Below are 14551 nucleotides of genomic sequence, written 5' to 3'. Positions count from 1 at the left end.
TGTTATATATTATTTTGGTCAAAAGTCATTAATTTGTATTTAATTAAAAAAACAATTCACTACAAAACACAGTTAAATATATGGTTATGAAACACATTCTAAAAACACATTAAAACTAGCCATTTATGGGTAGCTGAGCACATTCTATTCCACTAAAATACACTGCTCATAACGTTACATTTGAGGTCACAGAAAAAATCACAAATGACATACTCAGACACTGGTGGCATCATCGATCATCACTTGCTATCCACCACGGAAGGTAATCCAAGGATACCAGATGAGTGCTATTCCACCACCTGCAATATTATGATGGCTATAGATACGTGGGTTAGCTGACATCCATCCCTGTGCACTGTTTACAAATGGGAGCAGGGTTCATGGGGAAGTACTAGTTGGCCCATTTGTTCAGTGTGTGTTGAGGGTAGCTACCCGCAGAGAGCTGGACTCAGACCCTATCAGTAGACCAGGCCATAAAGCTACCCCCTCTGCCTATGGTGCAGCGCAGCCAGAGGATGCATTTTGTACTAGATGAATGGATTATATTATCAAAAGCCTCAGAAATGATCTAGTAGAGGAATATTATAGTTTCTTCTGCTTGTAACTACGTAATGTATATTTGAAAAACCCTAAACAGTTAAGGTGAATTTCCACTTACTAAATAAAATCTAACAGCTCCTGAAATAGGCCATTTGTATTTAGTCACACAAATCTCACACACCCACAATGGAAGATGAAATGATTTATCTGCTCTTGTAAGAGAAATAATACATACATATTTTTATTAAAATATCTACAAATATACATATTAGTCTTCTTGGTTGCTGACAATAGTTGTATAATCCGTTGCCTTATGAAGGTATTATGCAAGATGGTTCTTAACATAAGAGATTTCATACCCATAGTATAGATGCCAATCAACTGACACGATAAAATATTAGATAACAGCAAACTTTCATCTAAAAAGGCGATAGGTCATGTTAATGGGCAACATATCAGAGCTTCCGTACTCTTCTCACATATACAGAGTCAGTCTAGCTGCAATAAGATAAATGTCTTCCTTTGGAATGAGCTGAGTTGTGGCGATCCACGACGTAGTAGGCTAATCAAAGTTCCCATGTCCTTTTGTAGTTTATGTTCCTTTGCAAGCTAAGCATAAAGTGCTAGAGGTGCAGCAGCTTGGTTCGAGGAATGTTTCACTCAATAATTAGTTTCCTTGCAAAATATCGGGATAGTGAATTCTCTGCATTAGATTAGAGTTTACTAAGTATGGCAACATCTGTCACACGTGTTTCAAATGTTCAGTGTCTGATCATGTATTTCAATATAATAATATATTTCCTTTAATGTCTCTACTGGGAGAACATTAATTTGTCAAATGTAGCATAGAAAAGTAATCCTTTTTGTTGGATAGTGTCATCCACCTGGAGTTTCTCGTATCCGGAGATCGCTGTGTACAGTCACATTATATCCTATTTCATGACAGTGTTTCTGCACAATAAGCAACTTTTTTAGAAGTGCACTCAAGCTGCTTCCTGGACACGGAGGTGTAGAGAAGGCTTAGGTTTGAGAAGTTGGCTTCTCACTTTTAGAACCAAAAAAGATCATGTCTGAATTATTATAGTTTGTACTGTGTAAGTCAGTGAACAAACCCACAAACTGGACAGGTTGCTTGGTCTTTGATTTCTGGGGTCTTGTTGTCTTTGGACAAAGAAATGTACCTTTCTTTTGGATTGTGTCTGAAACAAAACATGCATCTGTGAGTAGGTCACTGTCCTCACATTTTACGACCTGACTCCAGGTTCTTGCTTGCTGATTCTTGTAGTCGTTACTGAGGACCTTTCCTGAGCTCACCCATTCATTGTGACATTCGGAAGAAATTGCACTTTGCTCTACCACATTTGAAGGATTCGCACCTGAGTTTGTGAAAAAAGGTTTAAAGGGTGACAAAGGAGGTGTAAGCAGCGACGTGCTAGGATCATTGAAAGGCTGTGCAATTTTTGGAGCGCAGTCTGAAATCAGTGTGTGACACTGTGCATGGAAATTGGGTACAGAAGTGGTGTGACAATTGTCTCCTGAAATGTCTATTGAGACAGGAGTGCTCACTCCATTGAGGTCAACTGATGGAAATTGAGGAAAACACATGGTAGAAGATGGTGAAAAGACAGTAGCTTCTGGATTCAGTGCATAACTCCCTGGGTGGAATGATGCAGAAGTTTCCGAGGAGGTGGAGAGGACATGTGCAGCCACTCCCTTAGCAGAGGGGGTTGAATTCAGAGAAAGTGGCATTTTAGCAGAAGAGGTGGTATTCCTAAGTGCCGACTCCTGCTCGGTGGGGTAGGGCACTGTCTCCATTTCTGAAAGTGAAAGCCCTGAAACAAAGAAAAAAAATAAGATATTCTTTTGAAACTGACACTAAAATATATCTGTGATTACATGGAGTCAACATTTTTCACAATAGCCACATTCCTCTGCTTTTTTTTCTCCAAAACTCTCACTTTCATGTTTCTGTGCTGAAATCCGTTAACAAGAAATTGTGTGTACACTTGCGAATGTAAAATGTGCCAGCATAAACGTGTTCCAATTCCTCAAGCCGAATTTCCATTCAACTTAAATTTTGTATCTGCTAAGGTGCTCATTTACAACTGCTCACCCTTATAATTTCTCCCTCACCTCCAAATGATAACTTGGTTGAGCAGGTACATACATTATGAATGAATTGATGGCTTTTGCTTCTGATACCCCAAGTATCATCAACAGGTGTTAAAAAGTGAGTTTATATATGATGCTGAGAACATTGTTTGCAGTGAAAATGGAATGGGGCTGTCTACCTCTGTTCACAAAGAAATGCACATTAGATCCCATTGTAGCACTGAACACCTAAGTAGATATCTGCATTTTTATTCCCAAATTAATGTCACATCTGTACTTTTGAACTTTAAAGGGTGGTCCACCCGTTTTCCTCTGTCAATATTAATGAAAGGATATGGCTTTGAATTCTAATTTAACAAGGATTAAAGTACTTTTAAATAACAAATTAATAAAGGGGTTCTGTTCTCTGGCTGCCTATTTGATGCGTCCAAGAGTATGCCCTTTAGATTTTCATTAAAGCATATAAAACACTGAATCACTGCATTTATTCATTTGTCATTCGTAGTCTTTAAATAATTGTATATGAAAAATTACAGCGTGCCAATGTTGGAATTTAAGCTATTTTTCAATTGAATTTCTTCTCTTTCTTCAACGAGTAACATACATACATAACAAAAGCAGCAGAAGTAATTTGACAAAAAAGTGCATTGAACTTAATTATGCATTTATTCTTCCTTTTCATTCCCTCATATTCATTCTTTTTATCAATTTGCATGCTACAAAATTAAGGGGGTCATTATGACCCCGGCAGTCAGTTGAAATGTGGTGGTAGTACCGCCAACAGGCTGGCGGTACATCCATTCATTCACGCATTCTCACACATGCACACACATACGCAAGCAACACTGCACAATCATTCACATTCACGCACACACACACATTCATGCACCCACACACACCCCCACACACAACAACCCCTCGCCCCCCTGTCAGAAACCCGACTTACCTGAATTCAGGGGGTCTTCTGGCAGGGGACGGGACGGGGCGCTGCTACCGCCATCAGCGCCTGCCAGCAGAACACCGCCAGGCCGTAATATTTTTCATAATACGGCTGGCGACGGTCTACTGGCGTGGCGCTGCTGGTGGTAGCAGCTCCACATTAACACCATCTGCCACAGCCGGATTTCCGCCCTTCTTGTGACGGAAATCCGGCTGTGGTCATAATTTGGCGGATGGATGTTTACCACGGCGACAGTCTTTTGTCAGCCATCGCCGCGGCGGTAGGCGGCACTTACCACCATTCTTATAAGAAGCACCTCTCTAATCTTTTAAGAATTACCCTCTAGGGACAATTTTCAAATGGCTTAAAAAGATCAATTAGATGATACAAAAATAGGTTCTCTGCTAATGTGTTTTACCCACTGTAACCTGTAAAATGAGCAGACATTAGCAGGTCCCATTCTCATTATTCCAGAATTCAGCATGATGTTTGTGTACTATTTTAAAGTCTCCATATGAAAAATGTACTACAAAATGTGCTGCGTATGCAACACTTCTTTCATAGGAACTCACCACCGGTGTTGTCCAGTGCTGGAGTGTGCAGATACCAAATTGCCTTTTCTTGATTCCACCCATTCCCCACCCCTCTTTCTTCTATACTGTATGTTTGTTAGAAATAAGGTTTCTAGTTGGCAGTTGTTTGCACCATGTCCAAAAGGGGGCCCTCACTCTAGTGAGGGTAAGGGAGCCACACAGCTAAGACAACTCCTGCATACCCCCTTGGTAGCTTGGCATGAGCAGTCAGGCTTATCACAGAGGCAATGTGTAAAGTATGTGTACGCACACAGTAATACAGTGAAACACTGTAAAAGTACTCCACACCAGTTTTGAAAAATAGTCAATATATAGATGAGTAAAACAAGACCAAAACGACAAACATCCAACATACATAGGCAAAGACACAAATTATTAACGAGTCAATCTCAGTAAAGAGCTTAAAAACACAATAGCCACAACTAAGGCTATCATAACATCTTTGACAGAGTCATTCCCAATAGTCCGACGCTACTCGCAAGGGAGTGTGGGCCAATCACAGAGTCACACGGACCCCAGACACAGTACATTGGAAAACGAGGAAACAAATATGTTGCACAGAATCAGGGTGGTGACATGTCGCTGGAGCCGATGCGGCATTGGTTCCTTACTGCTACCAGGGAAGTGAAGTGCCATTTCTTTACTGCAAGTCAGGGGAGGTGAGGCATCGGTTCCTTAGGTTGCAGGGGAGGTGATGTGACATCGGTGGAGAGGTCCTTACGATTTGACACAGTGGATGAATCTAACAGGTCTAGACATGAGGAGTCGACTTTGTGGTGTCGCAACCACACCACAGGACTGGAGGTGCTACGGCGGAGTCAGGTGTCACGGATGTCGGTGACATGGCACTTGGGACTTACGCTGTGGCGGATCTTTGAAGGAGTTGCAGCACTGCCGGGCCTGCGGCATCAGTCACGGTTGCTGCACTCAGACAGCAGCACCAGTTCTGAAGTCGCTCCGGAGTCGATGTGCCTCTTCCTGTTTACAGCAAGGGCCCAGGAACTGGATTTAGCACCAATTGGTGCATCAGGACTCTCAGCAAGATAGCCCAGATGCTGGCATATGAAGTCTTTGATGTCCCTGAGACTTCTAACATTAGGCAAGCTCAGTCCAAGCCCTTGGATGTATAAAGCAAAGTCCAGTCCTTTCACTCCCAGGGCAGAAGTAGCAAGCAGCAGGCGAGCACAGCAAAGCAACAGGAAGAGTGGAAGTCCCCACTACAGCATCTATCTCTTCTTCCTGGTAGAATGTCCTCAGTCCAGAAGTGTTCTAAAGTTGTGGTCTCAAAAGTCCAGTACTTCTACTCATTTCTGCCTTTGAAGTAGGGAAACTTCAAAGGAAAGTCTTTATAGTGCACAAGACTCTGCTTTTCCTTCCAGGCCCCAGACACACTCCAGGGGATTGGAGACTGCTTTGCGTAAGGACAGACACAGCCATATTTAGGTGCATGTGTCAGCTCCTCCCACCACTCTACCCCAGGAAGACCCATCAGGATAAGCAGGGCACACCTCAGCTCCCTTTGTGTGACTGTTTAGAGTGAATTCACAACTGTCATCCTGGCCCAGATGTGTATTCCAGACAGGCAGAGGCACATAATGGTTAGGCAAGCCAATTACCACTTTCTGAAAGTGTCATTTTCAAACTTACAATTTAAAAACAAACTTCACCAAACTATGGGGGTTATTCTAACTTTGGAGGAGTGTTAATCCGTCCCAAAAGTGACGGTAAAGTGACGGATATACCACCAGCCGTATTACGAGTTCCATAGGATATAATGGACTCGTAATACGGCTGGTGGTAAATCCGTCACTTTTCCGTCACTTTTGGGACGGATTAACACCTCCTCCAAAGTTAGAATAACCCCCTATGTATTTTTAAATTGTGAATTCAGAGACCCCAAACTCCACATCTGTATCTGCTCCCAATGGGAAATTACATGTAAAAGATATTTTAAGGCAATCTCCATGTTACCGTTTGGGAGGGATAGGCCTTGGAATAGTGAAAAACAAATTTAGCAGTACTTCACTATCAGGACATGTAAAACACACCAGTACATGTCCGGGCTTTTAAATACACTGCACCCTGCCCTTGGGGTTGCTTTGGGCCTACCTTAGGGGTGACTTAAATGTAGTAAAAGGGAAGAAGTTTGGGCCTGGCAAGTAGGTGCACTTGCCAGGTTTAACTGGCAGTTACAACTGCACACACAGACACTGCAGTGGCAGGTCTGAGACATATTTGCAGGGCTACTCATGTGGGTTGCACAATCAGTGCTGCCGGCTTATTAGTAGCATTTGATTTACAGGCCCTAAGCACATACTCTGCACTGTACTAGGGATTTACCAGTAAATCAAATATGCCAATCATGGATAAACCATTCACCAATACCATTTAGACAGGGAGCAATTGCACTTTAGCACTGGTCAGCGGTGGTAAAGTGCCAAGAGTCCTAAAGTCATCAAAAACGAAATTCAGCACAGGATAAAAAACAGAAGCCAAAAGGACAGGGGAAACTCTGCAGAAAGGGCCATATCCAACAGTTAAATTGCAATGCTGTGTCATAAATAATAGAAATGTATTTCCTAATGACCTTTGGATACATTTAAACCTCGATTTTACATTTTAATTTATATATTCTTCCTGAATAAAGGACCTGAATATGGGTTTGCTTTTGAATGAATAAAAGAATATATAAGTCCTAAAATGTGTTATTTTAAACTTTGATTTCCTCATTGAGTTTCTAAGGTTTTTATTTTTTTAAACAAAAGCACATCTTTTTATCACACCTAACTATAATGTTACATTAACCTTTCCATATATATATATATATATATATATATATATATATATATATATATATATGGAAAATGTCACTTACCTAGTGTACATCTATTTGTGGCATGTTCCACTGCATATTCACATGCTATGCATAGTCTGCCATCTAGTGTTGGGCTGGGAGTGTTACAAGTTGTTTTTCTTCGAAGAAGTGTTTTCGAGTCACGGGATCGAGTGACTCCTCATCTTTGGCTCCATTGCACATGGGCATCGACTCCATGTTAGACTGTTTTCCCACAGAGGGTAAGGTAGGAGTGATAGAGTATAAATGAAAGAGATGTCCATGCAAATGGAATATATATATATATATATATATATATATATATATATATATATATATATATATATATATATATATATGGAAAATGTCACTTACCCAGTGTACATCTGTTTGTGGCATGAGACGCTGCAGATTCACATGCTGTGCATTATCCTGCTATCTAGTGTTGGGCTCGGAGTGTTACAAGTTGTTTTTCTTCGAAGAAGTCTTTTCGAGTCACAAGACTGAGGGACTCCTCCCTTTCGGCTCCATTGCGCATGGGCGTCGACTCCATCTTAGATTGTTTTCCCCGCAGAGGGTGAGGTAGGAGTTGTGTATATAGTAAAGGTGCCCATGCAATGGAGTAAGTATATATGTACATAATGTGTCTAAAAAATAGTATATATTTACAAATTTACAAGTTTCATCCAACATATAATGGCTACAGGCTCCCGGGGAGGGCGCATGTGTATCTGCAGCGTCTCATGCCACGAACAGATGTACACTGGGTAAGTGACATTTTCCGTTCGATGGCATGTGTAGCTGCAGATACGCATGCTGTGCATAGACTAGTAAACAGTAATCTCCCAAAAAGCAGTGGCTTAGCCTGTAGGAGTTGAAGTTGTTTGAAATAATGTTCGTAATACAGCCTGTCCTACTGTGGCTTGTTGTGTTGTTAACACATCTACACAGTAATGTTTTGTGAATGTATGAGGCGTAGACCATGTGGCTGCTTTACAGATTTCTGTCATAGGTATATTTCCTAGAAAAGCCATTGTGGCACCTTTTTTCCTACTGGAGTGCGCCTTTGGTGTAATAGGTAGATCTCTTTTTGCTTTGATATAGCAGGTCTGAATACATTTTACTATCCATCTGGCAATGCCTTGTTTGGATATTGGATTTCCTGCATGAGGTTTTTGGAAGGCTACAAACAATTTTTTTTTCTTTTGCAAAACTGTTTTGTTCCATCAATGTAATACATTAGTGCTCTTTTAATGTCTAACGTATGTAATGCTCTTTCGGCTACTGAGTCTGTTTGTGGAAAAAAAACTGGAAGTTCCAATGTTTGGTTTAGATGGAACGGTGATATAACTTTTGTTAAGAATTTGGGATTTGTACGGAGAACCACTTTATGTTTATGTATTTGTATAAAGGGTTCTTGTATAGTAAATGCTTGTATTTCAATTACTCTTCTAAGAGATGTGATAGCTATCAGGAAGGCTACTTTCCAAGTTAAGTATTGCATCTCACAAGAGTGCATGGGTTCAAATGGTGGTCCCATGAGTCGTGTTAATACAATATTGATGTTCCACGAGGGGACTGGTGGTGTTCTCGGGGGTATGATTCTTTTTAATCCCTCCATAAATGCTTTGATAACTGGGATTCTAAAAGGTGATGTTGAATGTGTAATGTGCAGATAGGCAGATATTGCTGTGAGTTGTATTTTAATAGAAGAAAAAGCTAGTTTAGATTTTTGTAAGTGTAATAAGTAGCTTACAATGTTTTTGCGGAAGCATGAAGTGGTTGAATTTGATTATTATGGCAGTAATAAACAAATATTTTCCATTTGTTTGTGTAACAATGTCTTGTAGTAGGTTTTCTAGCTTGTTTAATAACCTCCATACATTCTTGTGTAAGGTCTAAATGTCCAAATTCTAAGACTTCAGGAGCCAGATTGCTAGATTGAGCGATGCTGGCTTCGGGTGTATGATCTGTTGTTTGTGTTGAGTTAACAGATCTGGTCTGTTTGGTAATTTGATATGAGGTACTACTGACAGGTCTAGTAGTGTTGTGTACCATGGTTGGCGAGCCCAGGTTGGTGCTACTAGTATTAGTTTGAGTTTGTTTTGACTCAATTTGTTTACCAAATAAGGAAGGAGTGGGAGAGGGGGAAAAGCTTAAGCAAATATCCCTGACCAACTCATCCATAACGCATTGCCCTTGGACTGAGGGTGTGGATACCTGGACGCGAAGTTTTGGCATTTTGCGTTTTCTTTTGTTGCGAATAGGTCTATTTCTGGTGTTCCCCAGCGTAGAAAGTAATTTTTTAGTATCTGGGGATGAATTTCCCATTCTTGTGTTTGTTGGTGATCTCGACTGAGATTGTCGGCCAACTGGTTTTGAATCCCTGGGATGTACTGTGCTATTAGGCGAATGTGATTGCGAATCGCCCAATGCCAAACCTTTTGTGCCAAGAGACACAATTGTGATGAGTGTGTCCCTCCTTGTTTGTTTAGGTAATACATGTTGTCATGTTGTCTGTTTTGACAAGAATGTGTTTGTGGGTTATTAGTGGTTGAAATGCTTTCAATGCTAGAAGCACTGCTAATAGTTCTAAATGATTTATATGCAGTTGTTTTTGGTAAACGTCCCATTGTCCCTGTATACTGTGCTGGTTGAGGTGGGCTCCCCACCCCATCATGGAAGCATCTGTTGTGATCACGTATTGAGGCACTGGGTCTTGGAATGGACGCTCTTGGTTTAAATTTATAGGGTTCCACCATTGAAGCGAGAAGTGTGTCTGACGGTCTATCAACACTAGATCTTAGAGTTGACCCTGTGCTTGTGTCCATTGCTTTGCTAGGCACTGTTGTAGGGGCCGCATGTGTAGTCTTGCGTTTGGGACAATGGCTATGCATGAAGACATCATGCCTAGAAGTTTCATTGCAAAGCTCACTTGATAGTGCTGGTTTGGGTACATGTTTAACATTATATTTTGGAAGGCTTGTACTCTTTGTGGACTTGGAGTGGCAATCGCCTTTTGTGTGTCGATTGTTGCTCCTTAATATTGTTGTATTTGGCACGGTTGTAGATGTGATTTTTGGTAGTTTAGAGAGAACCCTAGTTTGTGTAGGGTTTCTATGACGTATTGTGTGTGTAGAAGACACTGTTGCTGAGTGCTGGTTTTTATTAACCAATCGTCTAAGTAAAGGAATACGTGCATGTGCTGTCTCCTGATGTGAGCGGCTACTACTGCAAGGCATTTTGTGAATACCCTTGGGGCTGTTGTTATCCCGAATGGTAACACTTTGAATTGGTAATGCACGCCTTGGATTACAAACCTTAAGTATTTCCTGTGGGAAGGATGTATGGGTATGTGGAAATAAGCATCCTTGATATCTAATGTTGACATGTAGTCTTGTTTTTTGAGCAAGGGAATCACGTCTTGAAGTGTCACCATGTGAAAGTGATCTGATTTGATGTAAAGATTCAGTGTTCTGAGGTCTAATATGGGTCTCAGAGTTTTGTCTTTCTTTGGAATTAGGAAATACAGGGAGTAGACACCTGTTCCTTTTTGATGGTTGGGCACTAGTTCTATCGCTTGTCTTTGTAACAATGCTTGGACTTCTAGTTGTAACATGTGTAAGTGTAGTTTGGACATATTGTGTGCTCTTGGAGGCACATCTGGTGGCAATTGTAGGAATTCTATGCAATAACCATGTTGGATAATGGCTAGGACCCATGCGTCCATAGTTATGTGTTCCCAGTTGTTGTAATATGCGGTAAGTCTCCCCCCTACTGGTGTTGAGTCGTGGAGGTTTGTGACATTGAAGTCACTGTTTGGTTTGTGGGCTTTTTGGGCTCTGGAATTTCCCTCTTGTTTTAGGGAATTGTCCACCCCTATATTGTCCTCGAAAACCTCCTCTCTGATACTGGCCCTGATATGTGGGTCTGACTTGTGAGGTGGAAGGCTCTGGTTTGGGAACGAAACCCCCCCCTTAAGTGCGGCTTTCTAAAAGTGCCTCTGCTCTGTGGAGAGTACAGCGCGCCCATGGCTTTGGCCGTGTCCGTGTCCTTTTTAAGGTTTTATATTGCCATATCCACCTCCGGCCCAAACAATTGTTCTTGGTTGAACGGCATATTCAGCACAGCCTGCTGGATTTCTGGCTTAAATCTGGAGCTCCGTAACCATGCATGCCTATGAATGGTTACTGCAGTGTTCACTGTCCTTGCCGCCGTGTCTGCTGAGTCCATAGCCGACCTTATTTGGTTGTTAGAAATAGTTTGACCTTCCTCAACAACATGTTGGGCACGTTTTTGGTACTCTTTGGGAAGGTGCTGAATGAGATGTTGCATTTCATCCCAATGTGCCCTGTCGTATCGAGCCAGTAGAGCCTGAGAATTGGCAATCCGCCATTGATTGGCTGCCTGTGCTACCACCATCTTGCCTGTTGCATCGAATTTCCGACTTTCCATGTCGGGCGGTGGTGCGTCTCCTGAGGATTGGGAGTTTGCCCTCTTTCGGGCTGCTCCCACTACCACCGAATCAGGAGTTAATTGTTGTGTGATAAACACAGGGTCCGTTGGGGGAAGTTTATATTTCTTCTCCACCCTAGGCGTGATGGTCTCTGCCTTTTACTGGGTCCTGGAACACTTGTTTGGCATGTTTTAACATGCCTGGCAGCATTGGCAAACTTTGGTATGAGGTGTGAGTAGATGACAAGGTGTTAAACAAAAAGTCGTCCTCTATGGGCTCTGCATGCATTGCTACATTATGGAATGTAGCTGCCCTTGAAACCACCTGCATATATGCAGTGCTGTCCTCAGGTGGTGACGGCCGTGCCGGGTAGCAATCGGGACTATAGTCTGAGACCGGTGCATCATACAAATCCCATGCATCCGGGTCATCTTGGGTCATCCCCGTGGGTGTCGGCGACTGCATCATTGGGGGTGTTGCTACCGGGGACAGGTGTGGCGAATGTAATGGAGACTGCTGTGGCGAGAACCTTGGTGGTGTTTTCTCTTTAGCCACTTTCGCTTTTGGCTGCATTTCCGTCTCCTGTAATGCTAGCTTTCGCTTGATTTTTATTGGAGGAAGAGTTTGGATTTTCCCTGTGTCCTTATGTATGTGCAACCTCCTCTGCGTATGGTCTGGCTCTCCCATGCTCAGTTCTTGTTCAAATCTGTGCCCTTGCAACTGAGTTGAAAGGCCTTGCTCTTCTGTATAGGAGCCTGGTTTCGGCTCCGAGGCTGCATGTTTCGGCACCGAAGCTTTTTGTACAGTCTTTTTCGGCTCCGAGGAAACCTTCTTGACTTTAGGGGTGCCGAACTCTCGGTGCCGAGGTGGTTCGGAGCCGGTATCTCGACCGGAGTCGGATGTCTTCGGCTGCTGGGAGGCCTTTTTCGGTGCCGATGTTTGGTCACCGTGTTGACGGGTTAAGCCATGGCCTGTTGGCGATGGCATCCCCTTGGCCTTTATTATCTTTGGGTGAGTCTTTGCCGGGGCTGGTTTACTCACAGTTTGTTGCTGTTTCGGCTGCTCACTTTCGGACTCGTCCGAGTCTGAATCTCGAATGGAGAATCTCTCCTCTTCCTCGACGTCGATCTGCTCGGCCGGTGTTGACGCCATCTGGAGTCTTCGAGCTCTTTGATCTGGTAGTGTTTTCTTGGATCGAAATGCCCGACAGGCCTCGCAAGTATCCTCCCTGTGTTCTGGAGATAAACACAGATTACAGACCAAGTGTTGGTCTGTATAAGGATACTTTGCGTGGCAATTGGGTCAGAAGCGGAAGGGAGTCCGGTCCATGAGGTTTGAAGATGGACGCGGTCGGGCCGACCAGGCCCCGCTGGAGAGTGAAAGCCCCGAAGGGCCGCCGGAGCGCTTCTTTCTTCGGTGTCGATGTGCTAACACTAAACCGGTACGAGCGCGAACAATACCGTCAAATTTTCCGATAACTAACTAACTTTCCCGAATTAAAATACGGAGCGAAGAGGAACACGTCCGAACCCGATGGCGGAAAGAAAACAATCTAAGATGGAGTCGACGCCCATGCGCAATGGAGCCGAAAGGGAGGAGTCCCTCGGTCTTGTGACTCGAAAAGACTTTTTCGAAGAAAAACAACTTGTAACACTCCGAGCCCAACACTAGGTGGCAGGATAATGCACAGCATGTGTATCTTCAGCTACACATGCCATCGAACATATATATATATATATATATATATGTATATATATATATATATATATATATACACAGATGTACAAGTGAATGTTGAACTTAAACAGCTACAGGGATCCTGGGGAGGTGGGAGGAAGCATGTGAATCTGCAGTGGAACATGCCACGAACAGATGTACACTGGTTAAGTGACATTTTCTGTTCGATGGCATGTGTAGCTGCATATACACATGCTATGCATAGACTACAAAGCAGTTTTACCTCCCATAAAAGTGGTGGTTAGCCTGTAGGAGTTGAAGTTGTTTGAAATAGTGTTCTTAGAACAGCCTGTCCTACTGTGGCTTGCTGTGTTGCTAATACATCTACAAAGTAATGCTTGGTAAATGTATGCGGTGTTGACCAAGTGGTTGCTTAACAAATTTCTGCCATTGGTATGTTTCCTAATAAAGCCATTGTAGCACCTTTTTCCATGTGGAATGTGCCTTAGGTGTAACTAAGAGCTGCCTTTTAGCTTTAAGGTAGCATGTTTGGATGCATTTTTACTATCCATCTAGCTAACCCTTGTTTTGAAATAGGGTTACCAGTATGTGGTTTTTGGAATGCCACAAATAACTGTTTGGTTTTCCTAAATGATTTTGTCCTATCTATGTAATACATTAAGGCTCTTTTAATATTCAATGTATGCAGGGCTCTTTCTGCTACAGAGTCTGGCTGTGGGAAGAAGACTGGTAGTCCCACTGTTTGACTGGTATGAAACGGTGATATAACTTTTGGTAGAAATTTGGGGTTTGTTCGAAGCACAACTTTATGTTTGTGTACTTGTATGAACGGTTCATGAATTATGAAAGCTTGGATTTCACTTCGTAATGAAGTAATTGCAACTAGGAAGGCAACTTTCCATGTTAAGTATTGAATCTGCCATGAGTGCATAGGTTCAAATGGTGGACCCATAAGTCGTGTGAGCACTATGTTTAGATTCCACAACGGTAATGGAAGTGTTCTGGGTGGAATTATGCTTTTTAATCCTTCCACAAAGGCTTTGATAACAGGATCTCTAAATAAAGAGCTGTGTTGTATATTTTGCAAGTACGCAGAGATTGCAGTGAGATGTATTTTTATGGATGAAAAAGCTAAATGTGCTTTTTGCAAATGAAGCAAATAACATACAATATCTTGTATTGATGCTGAAAGAGGGGTAATTTGTTCAGATTGACAGTAATACACAAATGTTTTCCATTTTGTTTGCATAGCACTGCCTGGTAGTGGGTTTTCTTGCTTGTTTAATTACTTCCATACATTCAGTTGGTAGTTGTAGATAGCCAAACTCTATGACTTCAGGAGCTAAATCGCTAGATTGAGTATGTTGGGATTTGGATGC

At 42.3% G+C, this 14551-nt stretch overlaps 1 protein-coding gene across 1 annotated transcript in view; it reads right to left on the bottom strand.

The window, feature by feature from the left end:
• Positions 1–19: 19 nt before the first annotated feature.
• The window catches only part of LOC138246244 (uncharacterized), a 102163-nt gene continuing 87631 nt past the window's right edge, over positions 20–14551 (bottom strand). Inside the window, exon 8 of the mRNA XM_069200656.1 lies at positions 20–2372. Coding sequence (XP_069056757.1) covers positions 1561–2372 — 812 coding nt within the window. The 3' untranslated portion in view covers positions 20–1560. The remainder of the gene's footprint in view (positions 2373–14551) is intronic.

The sequence above is a fragment of the Pleurodeles waltl genome, chromosome 7 (genome assembly GCF_031143425.1).
Source record: "Pleurodeles waltl isolate 20211129_DDA chromosome 7, aPleWal1.hap1.20221129, whole genome shotgun sequence".
NCBI lineage: Eukaryota > Metazoa > Chordata > Amphibia > Caudata > Salamandridae > Pleurodeles > Pleurodeles waltl.
The sequence above is the reverse complement of the archived record's forward strand: the minus strand, read 5'-3'. Positions and strand labels throughout refer to the sequence as shown.